Below are 26,723 nucleotides of genomic sequence, written 5' to 3'. Positions count from 1 at the left end.
AGTCTGAAATTTAAAAGTGGAAATTACAAACTTTAGAAGATTTTTAAAACCTCAAATACACTAAAAGTGTTACATGTCCTTTAAAAATGGAATGAAGATCCTACATCTGGAATTAAGATCCTACATCTGTATGATATATCAATAACATGTTAGCAATCAGAGAAGAACAGCGTTGAGCATAATTCATTGTATAATGCTTTCTTTAAAATGATCAAATTTTCCATTTGTGAATATGTGGAACATATTGTAAACGTATGCAGTTGAATTGCCAACAGTATGAGATACTGCGTGAGACACAGTACAGTGACACTGCGTTTCCATTCATAGACAGGAAGAGATAAACATCAAATCTAATTTTATTTGTCAGTTGCGCCGAATACAACCTTATCGTGAAATGCTTACTTTCTTTTGGACCTAGACTTGGTGCTCCAGTACTGCTTGCCGTGCGGTATCAGAGAGAACAGTGCATGACTTGGGTGACTGGAATCTTTTACCATTTTTGGGGCCTTCCTCTGACACTGCCTAGTATATAGGTCCTGGATGGCAGGAAGCTTGGCCTCAGTGATATACATGACCTAAATATACCCAATTTACCGTAAGAGCATAATTGGAACAGGGTGCCACAAAGGCCCATATATAAAGCAGAGTCATGAGCGACTGTCTGTCCGTGGGCTACTTCAACAATCAGTCAAACACAGTCCTCAAGGTCATAACCCTGAAGCAGAACAGTGACTGATAGCAGGTAGCGAGTGGCTTTAATAACATACTGTGGCTTATGTATTGATGAGCTCTATAGGGAATTGTTAGATTTTGTATGATCAATGTATCTCAATAGGCTCAGGCCTGGTTTGTAACAAGTATATTCATAGTACAACTTCTCAGTGTATTCACGAGTAATGAAAGAGTTGGTTTAGAATTTATCTTCAAAACGGTTTCTGTCCGTTGGGAATTGCCCTTTTTAGGTGTGAGGTATAGAATCTGAGATGGGATCAGACAACAACATAAAAGTTGATCTCAAAGACACTGTAACTATACACTATACAGTATCTACACACTATAACTCCCCAATGTAATGATGCATGATACTGCATCTCTAGAGTATAGGAATTGGAACAAACATGATTATAATGTAACTACTATTATTTCATTCATATTTGAAACTGCAAAACGTACACTTGTCATTATCACAGTTCCCCATTAGGATCTGTTTCTGGAAATACCTATTTGGATAAAATGCAGAAATGATTTATTTCACCTTTATTTTAAAAGAGAGTCATACTGAGATCAAGGTCTCTTTTACAGATGAGCCCTGAATTACAGAAATGACAGAAAATACACATCAATGCACTTTTTCAAGCAGAAGTTGACAACCTGATATGGTGCAATACACAGATCGTAATGTTGTCTTTAAATGTGGTAATTAGGAGCATACAGCGTGTGGGCGTTTCTGTTATTTTCATGTATGTACTATCAGTGTAGCGCCTTTGTTTTTTTGAGGATGCATGACCTCACACAAAGAACCATAAATGTTATTCATATTTGGATAGGCCTATTGTTCAAGTCATTTACATCATGCCAAGGGGACAAATGTAACTTTTTATATTTGCTATAATAATACTGTTTTTTAATGCCACAATACATGAATTCTTATCTAACACCACCCCCATTCAATCCAATCAGCACAATAAACCAATGAACTCTTATTATGTTCACGTCTTGGGCTTGACTGGAGAAAGGTGTTCAATTCCCAGCTACCTCCACTCAACAATGAGCCCCAAGGTGCAATCAAGAAAAGGCTTAGAAATGGAGATAATGGAGAACACAATGTTTTGTCATGGACTAGGTCAGTCTCTGTCTTGTGTTGTGGGATACCCCATTTCATATGCATGATGGGACATAACAAAGCAAAATAAAAAGGGCATGGTAGCATTATAAAAGGCAAGAGGAGAACCCTGGAACCACCAGTTGGAGATAGCAGAAGGCTGTGCAGTGAAGGATTGTGGCTGTTGGTGAGTAGCAAAACGCCTAGATACTTTAAAGTTTTTTTTTGTGCATATTTTATGTAAAACATTTATGTTTACTTTTTTAAGTCCATGGTTACTTACATGGGGTCAAAAGCTACATCTACTCAAAGATATGTGATTGGTTTGTTAAAATCAATGACCTTATGACATGAATTCTATCTGTCAAGTTATTGAATTTTACATGTGACATTTTGTTTAAACTACACGGAATACTTTCTAGGGGAAAATAACAAGTTTGAAGAGATACAGGATGTCGTCTTCGATCATCTCAGTGGTCCTAACACGGGATGGGATGTAATCTCATGTAAAAATCACATAATTGAGGATACCAGAAACATACTTTGATCTCTCAGAAGCTGTGTGGGATTTTGTCTTGAGATAAAACAATCCCTAGGACATCTATGTAGGCTAGAAACACTGATATGTCATTATTGGGGATTTCTCTAATCAAATTCAATGTGTTTCCATGTTTCAAGTGAAGTAAACATGGAACAGTTGACATGGTCTGCAGTGCTGCTCCTACTGGCTCTCTCAGTCAGAGGTAGGTTACTACTAGATCATACTTGGATATTTAAAAAATACTTGTAATAGGCCATATTATGTGTGTAAACAGTACAAATATGCCTTGAATTCTAGGAGGATGAATAAAATCCCAGTATGGTTTGGGGCAGAGTAAAAACAGTAAATAACAGTAAACAGTAAAAACAGTCAACTCTGAAAGGTAGATGCTTCTGTATGCGGCCTGTACACTTGTTTGTGTGCCTGTTTGCGTGCTGGCTGTAGAGATGGAAACAACGACAGCTAAAGGAGCTATGATTAGCCTAAGTCTGGCCCTGAATACCCATTGTATGTTACAGCATATCCTCCTCACGGGTGTCAGGCCCAGGATCCTATGACATTTGAAGTCCCTACAGTCCAGGTTACATGATTGGACAAACATTGTTACAATATGTAATAGCATGTGAAGTTAAGCCACGTGAAACCTGTAGCACACTAGAAACACATACCGTGTGACTCTGTCGACAGCTAAAAGTACATTGTTGATGCTTTATAACAGTATGACAACTTACAGTACGCTGCCAATATCCAGCTGGTTAGTATTTGTTTGTAAATAATGAGCACAGCTTACAACTGTTTCAGAATTAACATTGTTTTTCTAATATTGGCCACAGAGCCCTGAAGAGCATCAGGCCTCGAACATTCATTTTTCAGCCATCTGTTCAATTAGTGTATCCACAATGGTTTTTAATGTACACTGTAAAAAATATTGTGCTAGTTCCACTTTTAAAAATGGGCAACTTTTTGCATCAGCTTTTTGAGAATTTCCAACATGGTGTATTTTTACGTATAATATATTTCACTTTTAGGGTTTCACAAACACTAATATATAAAGTCCAGCAAAAAACAATGGCTACGATCCAAATTAATTTGAGCAAATCCAGAACTGTCATTGTACATTAGATCTACTTAATCTTTCTGATTATGTAGTTACTTTCATTGATCGTGTCTTAGTGTTAAACATGGCTTTATGAACTTCATCGCTCAACATTTTCATCCACTTTAGCAGGAATTTGTTCCACTAGCACTAACTAGCTTGATGTATTTGCCTCTGTCAAGAGCGACTCACATGATCTTATTAATGGTGAGAATGGGTGCTCTCATCATTTAACGTCAATTTGCCAGACAGTTTTGATATCCATTCATCATGATCCATTACACCTCATAGCATAACAAACTGTTTGATACTAATATAGAAATTATATTTTCATTCTTCAAACATGCGTACAACATTGTGTAAAAGTATCGTAAAGTTAAAAAAATACAAAAAATACCCACAATCCTCTGAAAACAGAGCCACATGGCAAGTTGTTGGAAGAACTTAAAATTCTTAAATTGCAAGGAAATATCATGAACATGTATATTAAACACAAATTTCCTTGCAGTTGTTTTTACACACAAATAGTTGTTTAGATTATGCATTTATCTTATGTTGAATCAAACATTTTCGCTACAGGTGAAGTGAAGTAAAGTAATATATTCAATTATATTCACATAAAGATGACAACTACATTATTTATGTCAAAATAATTATATTTTCAAGTATAATTTACTAACCACCTGAATAATTTTGTATGCAAAATGCACATGTAGGAATTCAGATTACTAATTCAGATTAATAACAAACTGTCCTCTCAATCTAATCCACAGAGACATTTACACAGAGAATCATCGGAGGACAAGAAGTCGAACGGTATTCTATCAAGTACCAGGCATCTATACAGTACAACAGGAACCACTACTGTGGAGCCACCCTCATTCGGCCCCAGTGGGTGGTGTCTGCTGCCCACTGCTGGAGACCGTGAGTACTGACTACAATTATGGGATAGTAGTGTCACAGTTGAAGGGAATAGAATGTAGTCAACTCTATCCTATTGCATAAAACAATGAACAGATGCTTGAAGCCAACAGTCAATTACATCAAAAAATGTAAGGGCCAGCTCGCACTTGAATGAGTAAATGTTTTGGGGGTGGGGAGTAGTAGTGTATCATGTTGTAGGTTGTAACAATTCTATTTGCATCCTCTCCAATTCCCCTGGACATAGTTCTTACTAGATTGGATCATGTCTGTTCCTCTTCAGGGCCCAGCTGATCCAGGTGGTTTTGAGTGAGCACAGTCTGGTCGAGGAAGAAGGCTTCGAGCAAGTGTTCAACATCTCCAAGATCTTGGTCCACTATAGCTACAACTACAAGACTTTCAACAACGACATCATGCTCATCAAGGTAAGAGACTTTCCATTCCATCACCATGAGGTAGAGACATGCAGTGTTTCAATGCCCATACAGGCATACCACTTACAATGAAGCTTGGGAAAGTGGTATGCTAGTGTAGATATTGGAACCTCTCTATGTTGTTAATGTGTTTCAATATTTCAGTTAGTCTAATCACTGCATAACTTCAGATACTGCTGCAGCTTAGACGTTGTACCATAACATTGACTCGGCCCCCGTTGATCCCTTCTCTCTGATTGGTCAGCATCTGATTGTGTGCCTCCTGATTGGTCAGCAGCATCTGATGTTGTGCCTTTTTTGTGGTTGGGTGTGTTCCAGCTCAGTGAGCCAGCCAAGCTCAATGCCTACGTTCAGCCTGCCCCACTGCCAGAAGACGACACCCCTGCTCTCCCAGGGTACACCACCTGTACGGTGAGCGGCTGGGGCGTCACGCGTATCTACAGCTACTTCCTGTCCCCTGTGCTGCGTGCTGTGGATGTGCAGACCATTCCTTACTGCCACCAATACTACTACTGGAGGATCACAGACAACATGATGTGTGCTGGGTCTCGCTTTGGTGGCAAGGACTCCTGTCAGGTAGAGACTAGCCTAATCTTGGCTCCCAGAATCAAATATTATTTTCTTAACCTTTATTTAACCAGGGAACAATGCTGAGACCACAACTCTTTAAAAATAGGGTTCCAAAAGTGTTATGTGTCTGTCCCCATATGAGAATCCTTTTTGGTTCCAAGTAGAACCCTTTTTGGTTCCAGGTAGAACCCTTTTGGGTTTCATTAGGAACTCTCTATGGAAAGGGTTCTGCATGGAACGCAAAAAGGTTCTACCTGGAACCAAAAGAGTTCTACCTGGAAACAAAAATATTTTTTCAAAGGGTTCTCCTATGGGGACAGGCTAAGAACCATTTTAGGTTCTAGATAGCCCAACATGAAATGATCAATACACATCAATTACACAATACATGACAGGCAAACACAAAACATGAAAAGCAGAACACATCTGTCACAAGAGCCTAGGTATAGACTGCTATGAATAATAGAGGGTGTGGGCCTTTAAAACAGGGCCAGAGCCAATGGGATAGATTTACTTTGGATTATGGACATGTATAGTATGAGGTTCAGATAAGGGACATCAGATGCTGATCCCCAGATCACACGACATTCTTAAAAACCACAACAACAGCATTTCAATGGCAGAAGTGACAAAATAAAATAAAATATCACAATTTCACAATTTAGCTGTAGAATAGAAAAACAGACACAAAACAGTGTTCTGTAAAATGTGTGGTAACTAACATGAAATTTGCCAGATACAAGTGGTGTATTCACACTTTATATCCCTAACAAAAGGACCAGAGCTTTTGTCCATCATTGTGTCTTTTGTGTAATTGTACTACAGGGCGACTCGGGCGGACCCCTTATCTGCAATGGAAACTTGGAAGGCATCGTCTCATGGGGAATCAGCTGTGCCAACCCTTACTTCCCAGGAGTCTACACTCAAGTCAGAATGTATGTCAGATGGATCGACTGGATCATCAACAGTGACAACCCCAACAACTGAATCAAGACCAATGTCCAGGAAGGGTAGCGCACCCAGGGAAGAGAACAGTTCCACAATGAATTGAATAGAAGGATATAAATCACCATGAGGTCAAATAAAATACTACACTATTCCACTCCTGCTTGTCACAGTTTTAAACCATATGAACAAGAGCAGTGGCTGAGGCATCACATTAGCTGTGAGTAGAGGGCCAACATAGAGGCAATATTAGGGGAAGTAGCACAGAGATCCTACAGTATGTCATTCTGTGTGGAATAGCAATAAACCACAATTTTAATTACTTTACGTGTATAAGGTATGTATATTTTGGGGTCAATGAAAAGTGGATGGGAAGTAGGAATATGGAAAGACATATTCATATTCTGTTCCATGTTTCTGAGGAGAGAGGTGAAAGGAAATAGTTAGTCTCTGATAAGGCAGGACAGCTGCGGAACTGCGGAGGAGTGAGGAATGCGTCTCGAGGTCAAATCAACAGATGAAGTGAGAAGAAACCTCTGGGAGGGGTGCCAGAGTGGCCCACCACAATGTCTTTCCTACTGTAGTACTTTTAAAATGTATTTTACCTTTATTTAACTAGGCAAGTCAGTTAAGAACAAATTCTTATTTACAATGATGGCCTAGGAACAGTGGGTTAACTGCCTTGTTCAAGGGCAGAACAACATATTTTTACCTTGTCAGCTCGGGGATTCAATCCAGCAACCTTTCGGTTACTGGCCCAACGCTCTAACCACTAGGCTACCTACCACCCCAGGTAGAATAAAGTTAAATAAAGTTTAAAATATATATATATATATATATATGTGCTTGTGTAATCATGCCTTGTCTTTGCAGCTGTATGGCCCAGTGGGTGAATAAACTTGGTATGAGCTTTTTCTAGTTGTCCGTTTGAGTTTTTACTCAGTTTGTTACATTTTTACCCTCACTGCACATACATGTATCAATCAATCATAATTTACTAGTTATAAAGATTTGGTACAAGTCTGCAGGTATAATCAATAATGCATTATGATGCATGCTTTTGCATAATGGATTGTAAGACTTGTCATACGCAAACCAATGAGCCATTATAATTTAAGTAACCCCTGTTTAAAAGGAAAGTCATTAGCCAGAGTAAAGTAATGATAAAGTTTGGGGTCAATTCCATTTAAAATCAGTACATTCAGGAAGTAGGAATTGCCCCCCAACCCTATATGGTAATGATCTCTTTAAAAGTCATTACACACGCTAGGCTTCCCCTAAAGAGTGGGCCAGTGCCCCTCCCACCCAGACCATGTGTGAGCTGTGGGGCTTTTAAAAACCTGTTTGTTGGGTACAGCTTTCAACCCATCCACTCTCTATTTTCACCTTTTATCTCTCCTTTTCTCTCTCAACAGACACTTACAGAGAAAGTGTTGGTATGACAGACTTCAGGATCGGTGAGTTAAGGGTAGACGGAGCAGACACAGAAGCCAGGAATCACTCGAGTGAAGAGGAAAATGAGGTTTGGATTAAACCTCTTATTCACCAGTCCCAGGGGGCTAAAGAGTTTGCCTACTGCCCCTACAGTAAGTTCCGGGTGGGGGCAGCCCTGTTGGCACATGATGGGACAGTTTTTACAGGTGAGGGGCTTTCAAATAATATAATAATAGTATAATATAAGAATAAGAATAAGAATACATGGGTTGGGGGCAGATTTTTATTTTTTATTTATTTTACCTTTATTTAACCAGGTAGGCAAGTTGAGAACAAGTTCTCATTTACAATTGCGACCTGGCCAAGATAAAGCAAAGCAGTTCGACAGATAAAACGACACAGAGTTACACATGGAGTAAAAACAAACATACAGTCAATAATGCAGTATAAACAAGTCTATATACAATGTGAGCAAATGAGGTGAGAAGGGAGGTAAAGGCAAAAAAAGGCCATGATGGCAAAGTAAATACAATATAGCAAGTAAAATACTGGAATGGTAGTTTTGCAATGGAAGAATGTGCAAAGTAGAAATAAAAAAATAATGGGGTGCAAAGGAGCAAAATAAATAAATAAATACAAATTAAATACAGTTGGGAAAGAGGTAGTTGTTTGGGCTAAATTATAGGTGGGCTATGTACAGGTGCAGTAATCTGTGAGCTGCTCTGACAGTTGGTGCTTAAAGCTAGTGAGGGAGATAAGTGTTTCCAGTTTCAGAGATTTTTGTAGTTCGTTCCAGTCATTGGCAGCAGAGAACTGGAAGGAGAGGCGGCCAAAGAAAGAATTGGTCTTGGGGGTGACTAGAGAGATATACCTGCTGGAGCGTGTGCTACAGGTGGGAGATGCTATGGTGACCAGCGAGCTGAGATAAGGGGGGACTTTACCTAGCAGGGTCTTGTAGATGACATGGAGCCAGTGGGTTTGGCGACGAGTATGAAGCGAGGGCCAGCCAACGAGAGCGTACAGGTCGCAATGGTGGGTAGTATATGGGGCTTTGGTGATAAAACGGATTGCACTGTGATAGACTGCATCCAATTTGTTGAGTAGGGTATTGGAGGCTATTTTGTAAATGACATCGCCAAAGTCGAGGATTGGTAGGATGGTCAGTTTTACAAGGGTATGTTTGGCAGCATGAGTGAAGGATGCTTTGTTGCGAAATAGGAAGCCAATTCTAGATTTAACTTTGGATTGGAGATGTTTGATATGGGTCTGGAAGGAGAGTTTACAGTCTAACCAGACACCTAAGTATTTGTAGTTGTCCACGTATTCTAAGTCAGAGCCGTCCAGAGTAGTGATGTTGGACAGGCGGGTAGGTGCAGGTAGCGATCGGTTGAAGAGCATGCATTTAGTTTTACTTGTATTTAAGAGCAATTGGAGGCCACGGAAGGAGAGTTGTATGGCATTGAAGCTTGCCTGGAGGGTTGTTAACACAGTGTCCAAAGAAGGGCCGGAAGTATACAGAATGGTGTCGTCTGCGTAGAGGTGGATCAGGGACTCACCAGCAGCAAGAGCGACCTCATTGATGTATACAGAGAAGAGAGTCGGTCCAAGAATTGAACCCTGTGGCACCCCCATAGAGACTGCCAGAGGTCCGGACAGCAGACCCTCCGACTTGACACACTGAACTCTATCAGAGAAGTAGTTGGTGAACCAGGCGAGGCAATCATTTGAGAAACCAAGGCTGTCGAGTCTGCCGATGAGGATATGGTGATTGACATGGATTGATAAAAATGCTTCAATTGATTTATTTAGTATGTTGAATACTGCCGTAACTCTTCAGGTGGCTTAAAATAACTACAGTCATGATAATGTATAACAATGTTATGCACCATGGAATAAAGAACATTTAATGGTATTCTGTTAAGGAATGGAAATAGGAAAATAACATAACAACAGAGAGATAAATTATAAAAAATATAATAACTTTGAACATCCTTTGATGTTATAAAGTTTATTCACAGGCCAGATGATAAAGTCAGACATGCCAGAGGATAAAGTCAGACAGGCCAGAGGATAAAGTCAGACATGCCAGAGGATAAAGTCAGACAGGCCAGAGGATAAAGTCAGACAGGCCAGAGGATAAAGTCAGACATGCCAGAGGATAAAGTCAGACAGGCCAGTGTATAAACTCAGACAGGCCAGAGGATAAAGTCAGACAGGCCAGAGGATAAAGTCAGACATGCCAGAGGATAAAGTCAGACAGGCCAGTGTATAAACTCAGACAGGCCAGAGGATAAAGTCAGACAGGCCAGAGGATAAAGTCAGACATGCCAGAGGATAAAGTCAGACAGGCCAGTGTATAAACTCAGACAGGCCAGAGGATAAAGTCAGACCGGCCAGTGTATACAAACAGGATCTTTCTGATTCCTTATTGGTTATGTCTGTTCTGTTGTGTCTGTTCTGCTTGAAGTCACAACCCAGACATTTTAAAGATGTAAAAAATCGACATTCCTGTTCAGTGCAGGTCATATGAGACATGAATATATGTGACACTAAGATTGCCCTTAGAAGCATCAAATTGAACCCTCTGAGTGTGAGTCAATAATGATAATTGAGAGTCATTTATTTTATAGTGTTATTAAATGAACAAATTTGTTCTGTTTTTAATGTGATGCCCTTCCAGAGATTCCAGAAACTCTTACAAATGCAGAACTTTTCTTAACAGGATGCAATGTAGAAAATGCTAGCTACAACCTTGGCCTCTGTGCAGAGAGGACCGCTATTGCAAAAGCTGTTTCCGGGGGATACAGAAGTTTTAAGGCTATTGCCATTGCCAGGTACATACTTTTTAAAACTTTGCCTTGTTTCTGAGTAAACAACAGTCAGTTGATCGATGATGTCTGAATCCCAAAAAAGTATTGATTCAGTCATCCTGTTGATTTCATCAAGTTAAGATTAGTAAATACAATTATTAATGACCCCATCATAGAGTTCATTGGGTTTTGCTTCCCCTCAGAGTATGTCGATGGTTATAAACCATTCTACTATCAAAGTCATGCTGATATAAACAGTACATTGGGGTATGTCTTAGTCTTCCTGAAATGTTCAGTAGATAGTTAATAGAGAAAATACAAAAAAAGTTGTAATTTCTGCACAACTATACTATTATGGTCAACACTAACTATATGGGTGCACACAGTACTAAAAATGACCATTGAGGGTAATGTTGTTAATGACATGATTGATTTTGTAGTGACCTGGAAGACCAGTTCATCTCACCATGTGGAGGTTGCAGACAGTTCATGAGAGAGGTACATAAATGATTTATACAACTTAGATATGTGAATGAGTGCATTGATAATGGAACAAAGGTCTGATCCAGGAAATCAACATGTTGTTTTAAAATCAAAGGTACATCACACAGCCTGAACCAGTACCTGGACATGAGGAGACAAGGTCTCCTCTGAAGCCCAGGATCCTTCAATTGAAAGTCCCATTAACCAGCTCTGCAAATGTTATAACGTCAAAATATGTTCACTACCACAAAAACATGCAGTTTCACAGAACAGCTATCGTCATTACTGCCGTTACGCTCGGTCTGTACTTCCAGAAAAGGTCTAAGTCTCCTCAAACCCAGGTACTGGTTCACACACAGCCATGCATCTATAATGGGAAAATCTCAAATAATCTAATTTCCCTTTTCTTTGGAGTTTGGTGATCATTGGTCTGTCTTCCTATCCAAGCCTGATGGTTCTTACAAGGAAATGACTATAGAAGACCTGCTTCCTGTGTCCTTTGGGCCTGAAGACCTGAAGAAAAAGAGATTGTTCACCACAGAGAATGGGTCATAATAGTATTCACAAGACAAGAGGCAAAACCAGAATCGTTCATAACAACATTACAGGTCCATGAAATGTTAGACTGCTGGGCTGGATAATGGGCTGCTTTGCCAGCCATTAGGACTATACAATTTATTAGTTGAATAATGTCATTGGATATTCTTGTTCTTCTGTCTGTACCTTTGAAATTAGGAAAATTGGTCTCAATGTGTTTTCTAACAATTTGTTTGAAATGCAGTAAATTACATCAAACGATACACAGCTCATAATCACATTAGTATTTGTATATGTATGATTTGCGAGTGCTTGTTTGAAGTGTGAAGTATCAATGTTGAAAATGCATTTTGATGTATTTCTCATTAATATTACAATATTTTAGGACATTTGTGTACAGTTTTGATTGTGTGTAGGCCTATTTGCGTCATTTGCTGACACCAATAACATTGTCATTGTCTCTTTAATTCTAAAAACAGGTCAAGTAAAAAATAAAAAATAAAACGTCATGTGACACTAAGAAGCACGTTCTCTGTGACTGTTCCAGTTTGTTTACATAACTATTCGTCCTTGTGTTGTGTAACGTTGGGAAGGTAGTTTCCTGTTTGGGAGTGGAATGGTATCAAGCGCATGAAGCGAGACGGTGAATGGTGGTTGGAAGAGCGCGCTTGTTTGAAATGGAAAAGCGTAGCGCTAGCTTTTGATAAAGAAGAACATCAAGACGAAGCAGCTGCTTTATAAGTGGTATGCAGTGTTGAGTAGTTGATCTAGAAGTGTTGGAGAGACTACAGAAAGATAGGGAGGGTGTTGATCCATCTGATTTGTTTAGAGACGTCTGGATTTTATTTATTTTATGTTTATTTATTTAACGTTTATTTAACTAGGCAAGTCAGTTAAGAACAAATTCTTATTTACAATGACGGCCAAACACGGACGACGCTGGGCCAATTGTGCGCTGCCTCATGGGGCTCCCAATCACAGCCGGATGTGATACAGCCTGGATTTGAACCAGGGACTGTAGTGACACCTCTTGCACTGAGATGCAGTGCCTTACTCGGGAGCCCACTGCACCACAGGATTTTGTGGTCATTTGCACAGATGGTTCAAAAGATCCAAGGACATGACATACTGTGTCAGCATTTGTAGTGCAGGAGTGTGGGGTGGCAGTCAGGAAACGTATTACAGATCATCTGTATGTATATACGACAGAGCCGATGGCCATACTGTTGGCCTTGCAGTTGGTGGAGGAAGTCAAGCCAGACAGAGTAGTTATTTGCTCTGATTCATGTGCAGTGTGGATGAGTCTCCAGTCCTTTATATCACGTAGCAGACAAGACCTGCTTTATGAGGTGCTACAAACCCATGGCTGGATTAGACAGATGGGTATACAGATAAGATTTACTTGAATCCCAGCCCATGTAGGGGTTGGAGGGGAACGAGGCAGTTGATGTACTGACTAAACAAGCACTTAGTAGTGGGGATGTTGTAGTTTCAATGAGCAAGGCAGAGGCAAAAATCCTGACATGGACAGTGATGGTGCAGAGATGGCAGGAGCAGTGGAATAGAGATACTAAGGACTGGCATTTATTTCAAGTACAGAGTAAAGTCGGAGAGGAGGACGGCAGGAAGGGACAGAAGAAAGGAGGCTATTTTTACAAGAGTACGGGTGGGACACAGCCAGTTGAATAAGTCTTAAATGTGATAGGAAAGCATCCAACAGGAAAGTGTGATTATTTGCCAGGAAACAGAGACCGTGGAGCATGTATTCCTACAGTGTGGGAAGTATCAGAGGGAAAGAGAGAGGCTGAGATCTAGTATGAGGGAAAAGGGGATACAGGAATTGAGTTTAAAAAGTATATTGAGTCGAACGTCATTAGATCTAGTCTAAAATATTTTGTTATATTTTTTAAGAGCAACGGGGCTGGCAGGTAGGATTTAGTTTCTCCCTGTCTTTGGCCCATACTTCAGTACAGTAAGTGGTGGTAATGCGCCATCACGTTGGATGCTACCTGCTAATAAACCCCACAGAAGAAGAAGAAGAAGAGTGCTACATCCTGATGTGTTCATGCTGATTGTACGGAGATTGTGACAGACGGTTAAATGGCGTCCCTTGAGAAGGCAAGAACAAGATGTACGGCAGGAGAAATGCAGTATTATCACAAGGATACTTGGAATACGGAGGAGCAATGGAGGGGAAAAGAGAGGCAGAGGAGGTCTAAGAGAGAGAGGGAGGAAGAGGGTGAGCTTGAGTCGGTTAAAAATGGTGGGAAAAAGGGAGATGATTTGTTAAAGAAGAATGGTAGAAAGTGTAAGCAGAGTGAGCTGAAGACAGGAGGAGAAATGGAAGTGAATGAGGGTGAAGTACCTGAGCTGGTAGATGTGGTGAGGTTCTCTGAGCCCTAGGCTTGCACCAAGGGTCAGGATAAAGTACATATTTATTTTTTTAACCCATTTGTAGTTTCAGGGTGTGTGAAAACAGAGTTGGGTGCTGTGGAATCGGTAACCAGAAGTGGTCTTGTGATAATTGTGTTTCTGCTGGTCAGTGGGAGAAGGCTCTCCGTGTTAAACGAATGGGGGCAAGAAATGTGAATTGTTTTGCTCTCAAGAAAAGGCCACCTTTGAAAGGAGTGATTACTGAGGTAGCGGTAAATGTAAAAGTTGACCAACTGAAGGGGAAGATTCCCGGTGTTTGGGATGCTCGTCGTTTGGTGCAACGCAGACAGGGTGGCGTGAGTGGTGAAACAGAAGTCATTGTCTGTTCTTCTGAGTTTTGATGTTGATTCTTTTCCCAACAAAGTGATGTTAGGATATATAAGGTATCCTGTATGAGCTTTTGTGACGAATATATTACGTTGTTACAGGTGTCAAGCTTATGGGCATCTGACAGCAGTGTGCAGAAGTCAGGTTCCTTGGTGTGCAGAAGGGCATGAGACAAAGGAATGTGTAGCATTGGGGAAAGTAGTGGTATGTGTTAAATGTAGGGGTGCCCATGGGGCTGGGGATCAGAAATGTCCCGTGCGAGAGAGGCAGGTTGAGGTTTCAAGGGTTAGAATAGTGCAGAAGTTGTCATATGCTGAGGCAGTGAAGAAAGTAGACAGATGGGTTTAGGGGGAGGTATCCGGAGAGGAGTGGTGTGAGTAGTAGAACTGTACCAGTACAGAGGGATAGGGCAACAAGTCATATATGTTTGAGTAAGATTGGATTTATAGCAATGGTTACCAACTGTACGTACTGCAGGGAGGGAACGTAAGTCGCAGAAAATTGAGGTTGTGGTGGCAGCTGCAGAGAGGTATTTGGGTGTGCGAGACTTGACATCAGAAGAGTTACAGGGTGTTTTAAGTAATGGTGTCCCATCCTTTCAGGTTGTTGACCTGAGGGGTGACTAAATAGCACTTGGAAAGTTCCTCAGAGTACACATCACAGACAAACTGAAATGGTCCACCCACATAGACAGTGAGGTGAAGGAGGTGCAACAGCGCCTCTTCAACCTCAGGAGGCTGAGGAAATTTAGCTTGTTACCTAAAACCCTCACTAACTTCTACAGATGCACAATTCAGAGCATCCTGTCGGCTGTATCACCGCCTGGTATGGCAACTGCACAGCCCATAACCGCAGGGCCCTCCAGAGGGTGGTCCTCTCCAGAGCACACCGGGGGCAAACTACCTGCCCTCCAGGACACCTACAGCACCCGATGTCACAGGAAGGCCAAAAGGATCATCAAGGGCAACAACCACCTGAGCCACTGCCTGTTCACCCCGCTACCATCCAGAAGGCGAGGTCACTACAGGTGGATCAAAGCTGGGACCAAAAGACTGAAAAATAGCTTCTATCTCAATGCCATCAGACTGTTAAAGAGCCATCACTAACACAGAGAGGCTGCTGCCTACATACAGACTTGAAATCATTAACCACTCTAACAAATGGATCACTAGTCACTTTATTAATGCCACTTTAATAATGATGTTTACATATTTTGCACTATTCATCCAACATGAATATACTGTATTTTATACGGTCTATGCTGGTCTGTCATGGCCCATCCATATATTTATATGTACATATTCTTATTCCATCCATTTACTTAGATTTGTGTGTATTATGTAGTTGTTGTGGAATTGTTAGATTACTTGTTAGATATTGCTGCACCTTCGGAGCTAGAAGCACAAGCATTTCGCTACACTCGCAATAACATATGTTAACCATATGTATGTGACAATAAGATTTGATTTAAATAGCGGAGCAGTATACGGGAGTTGTACTCCAGTCGAGTAGATGGCGGTAATGCAACATTTATTGGATAACAACCGCCCTTAAACCTCAACGAAGAAGTTGTGTAAAGTTATCAACGACGAGGACTGACTGAGAAAGTAAAAACAAAGCGAAACGTACCATTTTTGGTAAAGCATGTCTGTAAAACATGCCATCAGCCGTGGGGTGGAGTTGGGACGTTCGGTTATCCAGCTAGGTCTCAAACCTGCTGGTCGACTTGCAGCAAAGTTCCGAGGTGAGCGTCTTCGTGTAGGCCAACCGGCCCGCACCGTTCAGCCTCAGACTTTCCTGCCAGTTCGGTACCGATATTTCCGCATGTCGTTGAGGGGTCTTGCAGCACAGCTGCAGTCCGGTGGTTTCAGGAGGTTTGGGGGCAGCGGCTCGCCAAGAAACAGAGCAGTGTTTTTGGCTTTCGGTCTCGGTGTGGGGTTGATCGAAAAACAGCTCGATGATGATCGAAGGAGTGCTGCGACATGCCAGGAAATCCAGGTAAACAACATGGATGTTGACAACAAAGTGCTAGCAATCAACAATGTGAAATATTTGATTGATATGTTTAAAAAAAGACATTTTTGTGAGTCATCAGTTTTTATCTTTAGTCTGGACAGGAATATCACATTTAAATATTACATTTAGTCAAATAAAATAATAATTACATATCTAATAATTTAATAACGTTAATAAAAATGTGTTATTTAATCTAAAAGGACTAAATTTCACCTCTTTTCTAAAGGCTGTGTTTACCAAGAAGAAGTACTGCAGTCCACTCAAGTGCTTCAACTCGGGCTACAAGCTGGAGGACTACGTTATTGGGAAGCAGATAGGAAAAGGCTCCAACGCTGCAGTGTATGAAGCTGTGGCACCATTATCTGTGCCCAGGGACAGGGAGAGTGACCGGTGTTCCCTAAATGACCAGCCCAGTGAAGATGGAGAGGTGGCCACTGGGTCTCTGAGGAGCCCCTCCAGCTCTCTGGGCATCTATCCTCTAGCTGTCAAGATGATGTGGAACTTTGGGGTGGGTGTCTGTCAAGATAATGTCCTTTTCCCCTGAAGTTTGCACTTGTTCACTTTCCTTCATGGATTTAAAGTGAAAGGACTGGTTTAACAAATTTGGTGGAAACAGTCTAGCCCATTCTTACACCAATCTACACTTCAGAAAAAATGACAGATTATTGGGGCACAGGGAGAGTGTTACTTTTTAAAAATGTTATATTACTGTAGAATATAGGCTATGTTCAGCGTGCAATTGGCATAGTAATAAGACTGTCTTCCCTGTTCCCCTGCAGGCTGGTTCATCAAGCGAGGCTATTCTGAGATCCATGTCCCAGGAGCTGGTCCCTGCAGGCCCTCTTGCCATGAAACAGGAAAAAGAGGAACAGATTGCACTAAATGGGTTAGTATCAGCAGTCAGTCATAGCATTAATTTACTTTCAATAGACACAAAATAGCCCAACATATTTTGAGTGTTTTGCCATGCATCAAAAGAGGGCATTGCAAGTTTCATTTCCGTTGCTCTGTTTTGCAGGTATTTTGGGGAAGTGCCCAAGAGGGTTTCTGCCCACCCCAATGTGATCAGGGTGTTCCGGGCATTCACAGCGGACGTACCCCTTCTACCCGGTGCCCAGGAGGAGTACCCTGATGTCCTGCCCGCCAGACTCAACCCTGAGGGCCTGGGCAACAACCGTACTCTGTTCCTGGTCATGAAGAAGTAAGGATCATTCTCCCACATCCATTCTGTATCTCAGTGTCCCAGCCCCAGCTTAACTTGTGTCATGGAAAATTACACAATTAGTCATGCAGTCCTGTGTTTCACTGCTTAAAGAATAATCTCTTGTTATATGCTAGTGTTTTTTCTAACCTGATACAAACTTGTCTTTGTGTGACTTAGCTAAGATCCGTTTAGGTGCGGCTACAGCATGTGAGACATCCCGTGGGGTTTACTATCTGCAGGAAGTCAGCTGTGTGGAACCTTGCAGGAAGGAGCACATTATAATGTGAACTGTGACAAAACACAGTTAAACGGTTGAGCCCTCATGCTGGGGCTATCTTAATCTGCACAGACAAACCAATCGCCTTTTACACTGTTCCGCCTGTTTCCACACATCTGCTAAACTGCCACGTAGACAAGAGGTTGTACTTTTTCTATAAAAGCAGAAACCCGACTATGTTTAAGCTTTCACCTCTGAACCATTCTTGGTAATGGTTGATTGCTTAATTTTTGCTAATCTTATAATAAAGTTGTTGTTACAGGAGTCTACAGTCTCTCTTCCTATACAATTTCTGACAGTCAACTCTTGGACTAAAAAGCATTTGGTTTTTTTCCAGACCGGACCATTTTGTGTGCAGTTTTGTCCATCCCACTAGTTATTTGTTCACCTAACCTAGTGTATCCTGATCTTTCCTCCCCCTGTTTCCATAGTTACCCATGCACCCTGCGTCAGTACCTGGAGGTGAACGTGCCCAGCAGGAGAGAGGGCTCTCTGATGGTGCTGCAGCTGCTAGAGGGGGTCGACCACCTGTACAGACAGGGCATCGCTCACAGGGACCTTAAATCAGACAACGTGCTCCTGGAGTTTGACTCAGGTCAGAGAGAGAAACAGGGCAAGCTCATGCATGGTATCTTGAGTGTCATTAAGCTTTGCCATGTTTAAAAAGTTAAATATGAAATTAATTTTACAAAAGATATGGTCAGAATTCTGTCTTGATGTTTTTTCTCTCTCCAAACTCAAATGAAGATATTTACATGGCATGTGATACTAATTAATTAATTAATTAATGCTTATCATATTAGTTTTAATCAAATAATCCTATTGCTATTTGGCATCTCTATTGTTCAGAGGGCTGCCCCCGCCTGGTAATAACAGACTTCGGCTGCTGTTTGGCTCAGAGTGACTCTAGTCTCCAACTACCCTTCAACACTATGTGGGTGAACAGAGGAGGCAACTCCTGCCTGATGGCACCTGAGGTAAGCTCCTATCATCAGAGAAATAGAGAACAACAACCTATACAATCAAGATTCATGCAAGCATTGTCTCTTGTGACCGACTGTTAACATAAATGGAAACATTTTCCTGATTTTGGGATTAAAATACACTTCTATCTCACTATAGGTTGTCACTGCAGTTCCTGGGCAGGGTGTGGTTATCAATTACAGCAAGGCAGATGCATGGGCTGTCGGGACCATTTCTTATGAGATATTTGGCCAGGCCAACCCGTTCTATGGAGCAGGTGGACTGGACAGCAGGAATTTCCAGGAGATCCAGCTTCCTGCCCTGCCTGCCTGTGTATCTGCTGACATGCAACTTGTCGTCAAGCTGCTTCTGCGTAGGAACCCCAATAAGGTACAGAGTCTAGTAAGGAATGGAATTAGATTATATGGCCATCACTTCATTGAAGGGTATGTTAAAAATTATTTACCAATTTCTCAGGGATTCTGAGTATTTTTGTGAGAAACAAGTTGAAGTTGTTCATTATGCAGTACTCCATTCACTACGTAAGGGCTTAGTGTACATAATGACTTCCAATACTAATCACCATCAGAGAATCCCATGCTCCTATTGCTATTTATTCTGCAGCGCCCCAGTGCCAGAGTGGCTGCCAACATGCTGCATCTGAGCCTCTGGGGAAGGTGTGCCCTTGCCAATAAGGACAGCGCTGGTATGAAGAAGCTAGCTGATTGGCTGCTGTGCCAGTCTGCTGTGGTGATCCTGAGGGGCTGCGGCCCCAGTGGGAGCTCGGTGGAGGCGGAGCTACAGAGGTGCTTCCTGTCTAACCTGGACCTGGAAGACCTCCGATTGGCTGTCAGCTTCCTCATGTACGGACGAGAACAGGGCAGAGCCAGCATCATGTCGCTTTAGGTCCTCTCAGTCTAACCCAGAGACATATATGTGTAACTCTGGTCTAACCCGTTGAGTTTGAATGTAGGTGAACGTAGTGCCAGGGATGGAAAATGGAATAAAAAATGTCACTGAATTTGTGGGAACCCACCAATATAAAATCTAAATAGTTTCTCTCCCCATTTCCACCCCTGTCTATAGAGCTTTCAGGAAACATATAAGCACTTTTTAATTAATGCTAAGACTAGACTCCATATGTTAGGGGGTTGAATTTTATTTGGGGAATTTTTGCACTTTATGTCCAGTTTGGACCTGGTCAATGACATGCTTGAGGTTTACCCCTTTGTTTGGTTTGTGTATTTTCCAAATCATCACATCTTACCTGAGTTACACCACTACGGTCTCATATAGACTATTCCATAGCCTCTATGAGTGTGTTTTTGACTAAGACCATGAGGTAGTCAATGTATTTACTGTATGTCAAGGATGATATGATAAAGCATCTAAATATCTCCAGATGGTTATGTAGCAGAATATCAGTTCAGATTTAATAGCAATACCAGATCACTGTACTTCACATTTTCAGTTAAGTCCTTTATTTAAATCAAATGAAAGTCCATGCATGCAAAAATTGATTCATGGGACATTTTAGAATATAGTCCTATAAAAATTACAGAATGAGTTTTGTCTCTGACAACAAACACTTTGTGAAGCTACATTTTTAATTGTGAGAATGTTTTTAATAAACACTGGATGTAGTGTAAAAGACATCCAAAGATTATAATAAAGTGTTAGTGTTTGAACTTGGTGTTTCCTTGAGTCCCTAGCGTTGATAGCAATATAATAATGTATTTCATTATCTAGCAAAGATTGTACGCTGATAAATAAAATGCATTTCCCATCACCCCCTTTTATTGCCTAGAACGTATTTGCCTGTCAGAGAGATCTGACTGTGCATAGATCTCCAATCATATGAACATGAAAGCATAGGTCAAAACACTTGCCAATTTTCTGTCGAGTCAATCCATGTACTTAATAGCTCTGTGGAATTGTAAACGCAACCCCCAAAAAAACGCCCTGGAATCCAGAAGCTGAAATCAAAAGTCGCCAACCACTACGCTGTTATATCTATTGAAAGTATGCTGTCTCTTTTGAAAACGAGTCGAATTGACATTCTGGGAACGTTACGGCGGTCATGCATAAGAATTACCGATACTTTTTCGGAAGTGTCAGCAGTGTGCAACAAGACACTTGACAGGCGACGTCCATGTACCACCCCTAGACGACTTTGCTCAGGAAAGCGCTACAATGTCCCTCCGAGCGCCGAATTTGTAGCGAGGGTCTCTGGAATTGCTACAATGGGCAAGTTACCTTACCAAGAGACCGCAGATGGACTTGATGCAGCATTTGTTGGTGTTCCAATCGATACGGGTACTTCCAACCGACCTGGGACAAGGTAGCCTACTTCTGCACTGCCTGATCTATGCAAATACTGTACTCGTACGGGCTGTACTAATTGATTTGAAATCCATTATCACATTTGCAGTAGATGTGCATTTTTACCTTTTATTTTCATTAACAAATTGAGAGTCATATTTGTAAATTGTAGTATAATGTACACATTTAATTTATGAATTAATCTAGTGGTTGGTCAGTTGACAGCATGTGTCAAACTAATTCTGCGTGTTACAACCAATGTTATTTAAAAGTAGGGCCATGCATGGTCCTTTACAGATTTGGCCCCCGTCAGATCAGAGCCGAGTCGGCCATGTTGAGGGCCTACAACAGTGGCACCCGGGCAGCCCCCTATGAGTCTCTGATGGTTGCTGATATTGGGGACGTCAACGTCAACGTGTATGACCTAAAGGACACCTGCAGACGAATCCGGGAAGCCTACCTTACAATCCTGGCCACGGGCTGTATCCCCCTTACTATGGGTGAGGAGGAGCACCCATTTCTACACTATGCAATCTGAGATGTGGGGAAAGGGATTTTGGACATTATAGCAAATGCCTACTAACTACATTTCAACAGTGATCGATATTCCTTTCAGATGTGCCTCAAAACAACACCTGCTGCTTCTTTCTCCTTGTCACACATTTAGGCTAACGTTGAATGGTTCATCTTTGCCCTGCTTATGAACCTTCCTGACAATTATAGTACAAAGGTTACTGTTACAAAGTGTTGGCATGACACACTAACGTTAAGGTGTATGTTTAACTGGATAGGGTACATTTTATTTGGTCTTTTAACAGGTGGTGATCACACCATAGCATACCCTATTCTCCAAGCAGTTGCTGAGAAGTAAGTAGTGTATCAGTAGCTCTACATTTGTAAAATGCCAGAATAACTAGAATACTTTCAGGGCCAGTTTCCTGGACATATTAAAGGAGAGGTTTGCAAAAAACACAAATAAATGTCAATGCATGTTATAGAAGTGTTCACTTTTTTTTGCGATTTCACTTGGTTCTGAGAGACTTACCCCACCATGGATAGACTTCCTCATGCTCGTTCTGCAGTATCGGTGTGCGAGCATGCAAGGGTTTTCTTGTCCCCCATTGTGCTGATAGAATGTACGTCCATGCTTGCAAAAAGTATCGTTCAAGTCCAACATCATGGAATGTAAATTGGCAGAAGTTCGCAATGACTCAATTTGTACAACATTTAATGACTTGCATCACTATACTGAGAGCATTTCAGTTTCTAAAAGGACCTATGTGGGTGTTTCTGGAGCCTTTGTTCATGTTTCATCACTGCCCCGATACTGCGGAATTAGCCTGAGGAAGTCTATCGCCGGTCGGGTAATTTTCTCAAACCAAGTGAACTGTCAAAAAAAGTGTCTGGACACTTCAATAACATGCCATTAAAACATACATGTTTGTGATTTGGTTAAAAAAAATGACCTTTCAATGGAGAATCTCTGTTCAGCTCAATTTTTGGTACAGGACTGGGCGGAATCGAACTTTGTGAAACAGTACATTTGTATCCCTTGTTTGTTAGACACGGCCCTGTGGGTCTCATCCATGTGGATGCTCATGCCGACACAAGTGACGTGGTCCTGGGGGAGAAGATTGGCCACGGGACACCCTTCAGGCGCTGTGTGGAGGAGGGCCTGCTAGACTGCAAGAGGGTCGTCCAGATAGGCTTGCGTGGTACAGGTTACTCACCTGATGCCTATGAGTGGAGCCGAGCACAGGTACTCACTTCACTGTGCGTAGAGGTTGTCCTCACCTAGGGGGACACAAACATTCACAAAAGTAAAAAAATAGGTCAAATAATAAACATTATATATGATTAAAATATCTCTTTATGGCCCCCATTCCGGCCTGAGTTAACTGCACGTAAATGGAACGCTATTCCCTTTTTATGCACTTTGTTCTCTCTGTGTATTCTGACCTTGAATTGAAGGCGTGGCGGAGGTGTGTCTACAGAAACGCTGTATTCTGATCTTGACTTAATTCCCGATAGACATAACACTTCTTTCTCCATGCACTTTAATTTACAATTTCATAAGAGCTATTGATAAGTGCTAAGTGCTAGTTAAATAAGTAATCTGTTTGGATAAGGGTATTGCAAATATAAATGACACTTGTTTTAGATACATTTTACCTTATAATCACTGCAGACAAATGTGAAACCAGTCATATGGCAGCAAACTGAGCATATCAACTTTCTCACAGTAAAGTTTATGAAATGCTGTGCCATTTTGCAGAATTTTAATTGTACAGCCTTTTAACTTGCAGCTATGTGCACTCTCGAAGGTCTTAATTATAGGCTACCCCGTTTCCTATTTCTATCATTTTAAATAACACTATCAGTAGGTCTAATAACTCATATTCAACTGCGAAGTTCCCTTCAGTTGGTATATCCTACATTATCATTCAATTTAATTACATAGTTTTGTTTACCTTCATTTGTTTCCTCCGTAAACACCACGTTGCTGAGAATTATAGAGTACCACAGTAATAGTCATAATACCCATAAAACCTAGTGGTCAAACAGGGAAATGGTTCCAATTGTTTTTCCACAAAATAAGGGCTGTGTTTTGGGTAGGCTTACCCTAGCATGACATTTTGGTAACTGTAAAAGTCTCTAGGACAAGGTGACTTCTATCAATATATTGACCTGTATTTACTCCCCCAAAATGAAATGCTAATTAGCTGCTAATGTGGCTATTATAAAAAACTTTAAATGCCATGATGATCTGGACAAGACTGTTCAATCGAGTCAAAGGTAAGGATCTCTAATGTAAGCTAAATTTAGTAATTAATAAATTGGCTACATTTCTTTAAATGGACAATTCTGTGAACTGTCTTGTGCAAGTTTTAAATTGACACAATACCTGTTAGCAAAGGTGTCATGCAGGAGCTTGCAGGGATTTGTAGTCTTGCATGACATCTACTTTGATGCTAATTAGCATTTTCGAATCTGAGAGTAAATAGAGCTGAATGTATTGATTAAAAAAAGTCACCTTATCCTAGAAAGATTTACATTGTTATCAAAACGCCACACCAGGTTAAGCCTACACAAAACACAGCCCTTATTTTAAGTGTTTCTAAAATCCCCTATGGAAATGGTGGAAAAACTATTGGAACCATTTCCCTGTTTGATCACTAGGTTCTATGGATATTATGACACCTCCACTGTGGGGCTCTATTAGTAACAGTTGATAATATAAAAAATGAAAGACATATAGGCTAATTAAATCGTTATGGAGCGGAGCGCAGACCGAGCCCTAACAGTTTGAACCCGACACACGGTGCAATACTTGGCTGTCATCACACAGTTCCATGGTTAGTGCAGGCAATAGATGAGGGTGTAGCCTACTATTGTACACTATTCCCCCTATTATAAATGTAAATACACTAATCTTCCAACATTACCATGGGTTAAAGAACTGAATGTGGCAATTTTCAGAATGAATCAAACTACTGTATTTTTGATTAATCAATATATTTCATGCGCAATATATTAAATGATTCAAACATACTTTCCTAACCCAAAAATGTGCCTAAATAATCTATAAGATCAGAGTATTTTTTGCATTTACCAGTTGGTGTTGAAACGGAGACGAATATTTATTTATTTAGATGGTTTTCTTTCATTGATCCCTATATTCTAAACCCGTTCTCTCAATGTGTTCTAGTCTGTTGACAAAATTCAAATGAAAGGTACAGTGTATTTAAAGGAATGGCTTAAGATAAATGTACTGAAAACCCTATTGAATGAAAACCACAAGAGAATTTGTTCGCCAGCCAATTGGGAGGGTTTTCAGCAGTTGAATTACATTTATTCAGCGTTCGCAAGGGAACCACGCCTGCAAAGCCCGTTACGCACCTAAGTCTGATTACCAACTACAGAAAAGTGTGTAGGAAAAACATAAATGTGTGTATGTGTTCTCTCTCGGTGTGTGTATGTTCTCTCGCTCTCGGTGTGTGTGTATATGCTCTGTAGGGATTCCGTGTGGTTCAGGTGGAGGAGTGTTGGTTCAAGTCCCTGGTTCCTCTCATGGCTGCGGTTCGGACTCAGATGGGGACGGGTCCAGTCTACCTCAGCTTTGATATCGATGCTTTAGACCCAGCCTTTGCCCCTGGAACAGGCACACCAGAGATAGCAGGCCTCACATCCATACAAGTAAGGAAATACCTCACTTTGTTTTAGTAGTTTTTACAGACATTTGGTAGAATATTTAGTTGTTACTATGTTATAATACAGATATGAGATGGAGGCAGCTGCTGACACAGAGGGTGGTGTTATGTTTTCCTCTTTGTGTGTGTGACACCCAGGGACTAGAAATCATCCGGGGCTGCCATGGCCTAAACCTGGTGGGGTGTGATTTAGTGGAGGTGTCTCCACCCTATGACACCACAGGTACTGTACTTATCATGACTCTGTGTCACATTGAATAATCTGTTTTACTTTGAGTATAATTTCAAACACACGTTTTTTTGCAGGCAATACAGCACTGACTGCCGCCAACCTGCTCTTTGAAATGATGTGTGTCCTTCCAAAGACAAAATATTATGACTAATTATGTGATGAGGTTCTGCACATATTTAATCGAAAGAATAGCACTGTTACTGAACAGATTCAATATGTAATCAGAGGTTAATCACCAGTGTGACCATATCACACCAAACAAGGACTGGTAAGGCAGAAAAATAGAATGTCTCTGCAACATGTGAACATAAAGCATTTACTTACACACAGCTAGAGGATATGCACTGTAGCAGAACCTTTGAGACATCTGCAAATCAGATACATTTATTTACACACAGCTAGAGGATATGCACTGTAGCAGAACCTTTGAGACATCTGCAAATCAGATACATTTATTTACACACAGCTAGAGGATATGCACTGTAGCAGAACCTTTGAGACATCTGCAAATCAGATACATTTATTTTGTCAACATTGTACCAGGGTTAATAGTATAGTGATTTTGTAACAAAAACATGTTTATAATCAAATAAACAACAGTATTGATGAATGATATGACCATGTTATTATAAAATGCATGTAAAAAGTCATTTTATATATTATAGTATGATGTTAATATATGTACAGATAACATGGTGGAAGGTAGACTATGTACAGATAACATGGTAGAAGGTAGACTATGTACAGATAACATGGTAGAAGGTAGACTATGTACAGATAACATGGTAGAAGGTAGAACATGTAGATAACATGGTAGAAGGTAGAATATGTACAGATAACATGGTAGAAGGTAGAATATGTACAGATAACATGGTAGAATATGTACAGATAACATGGTAGAAGGTAGAACATGTAGATAACATGGTAGAAGGTAGAATATGTACAGATAACATGGTAGAAGGTAGAATATGTACAGATAACATGGTAGAAGGTAGAATATGTACAGATAACATGGTAGAAGGTAGAATATGTAGATAACATGGTAGAAGGTAGAATATGTACAGATAACATGGTAGAAGGTAGAACATGTAGATAACATGGTAGAAGGTAGAATATGTACAGATAACATGGTAGAAGGTAGAATA

At 40.8% G+C, this 26,723-nt stretch overlaps 4 protein-coding genes across 5 annotated transcripts; all 4 read left to right on the top strand.

Annotated features, from left to right (window-relative positions):
• Window positions 1-1,951: 1,951 nt before the first annotated feature.
• LOC109908578 (trypsin I-P1) lies at window positions 1,952-6,651 on the top strand. Its single transcript, XM_031794519.1, has 6 exons — window positions 1,952-2,009; window positions 2,501-2,565; window positions 4,233-4,383; window positions 4,664-4,805; window positions 5,133-5,390; window positions 6,210-6,651. Exons 2-6 carry the CDS (start codon window positions 2,511-2,513, stop codon window positions 6,369-6,371), a joined length of 768 nt encoding a protein of 255 aa, XP_031650379.1. The 5' UTR covers window positions 1,952-2,009; window positions 2,501-2,510; the 3' UTR covers window positions 6,372-6,651.
• A 972-nt stretch (window positions 6,652-7,623) lies between these two features.
• On the top strand, window positions 7,624-12,114 carry LOC109908228 (cytidine deaminase). 2 transcript variants are annotated; one of them, XM_020506796.2, is made up of 4 exons: window positions 7,624-7,969; window positions 10,486-10,597; window positions 11,014-11,071; window positions 11,504-12,114. In XM_020506796.2, the coding sequence occupies exons 1-4, from the start codon at window positions 7,768-7,770 to the stop codon at window positions 11,609-11,611; spliced, it is 480 nt and encodes a 159-aa protein (XP_020362385.1). In that variant the 5' UTR covers window positions 7,624-7,767; the 3' UTR covers window positions 11,612-12,114. The 2 variants fall into 2 exon arrangements, with proteins under 2 accessions (XP_020362385.1, XP_020362384.1); XM_020506795.2 differs by having other exon boundaries at window positions 11,471-12,114.
• Window positions 12,115-15,241: 3,127 nt separating this feature from the next.
• pink1 (PTEN induced kinase 1) lies at window positions 15,242-20,501 on the top strand. The gene is made up of 8 exons (XM_020506793.2): window positions 15,242-16,351; window positions 16,596-16,877; window positions 17,149-17,255; window positions 17,388-17,570; window positions 18,282-18,445; window positions 18,700-18,827; window positions 18,973-19,203; window positions 19,438-20,501. Exons 1-8 carry the CDS (start codon window positions 15,998-16,000, stop codon window positions 19,717-19,719), a joined length of 1,731 nt encoding a protein of 576 aa, XP_020362382.1. The 5' UTR covers window positions 15,242-15,997; the 3' UTR covers window positions 19,720-20,501.
• Window positions 20,502-20,733: 232 nt separating this feature from the next.
• agmat (agmatinase (putative)) lies at window positions 20,734-26,189 on the top strand. Its single transcript, XM_020506794.2, has 7 exons — window positions 20,734-21,154; window positions 21,433-21,635; window positions 21,954-22,002; window positions 22,699-22,894; window positions 25,153-25,332; window positions 25,485-25,569; window positions 25,653-26,189. The coding sequence occupies exons 1-7, from the start codon at window positions 20,838-20,840 to the stop codon at window positions 25,727-25,729; spliced, it is 1,107 nt and encodes a 368-aa protein (XP_020362383.1). The 5' UTR covers window positions 20,734-20,837; the 3' UTR covers window positions 25,730-26,189.
• The last annotated feature ends 534 nt before the right edge of the window (window positions 26,190-26,723 follow it).

The sequence above is a fragment of the Oncorhynchus kisutch genome, linkage group LG17, assembly GCF_002021735.2.
Source record: "Oncorhynchus kisutch isolate 150728-3 linkage group LG17, Okis_V2, whole genome shotgun sequence".
NCBI lineage: Eukaryota > Metazoa > Chordata > Actinopteri > Salmoniformes > Salmonidae > Oncorhynchus > Oncorhynchus kisutch.
Note: the sequence above shows the minus strand (reverse complement) of the source record. Positions and strands in the feature narration are given on the sequence as shown.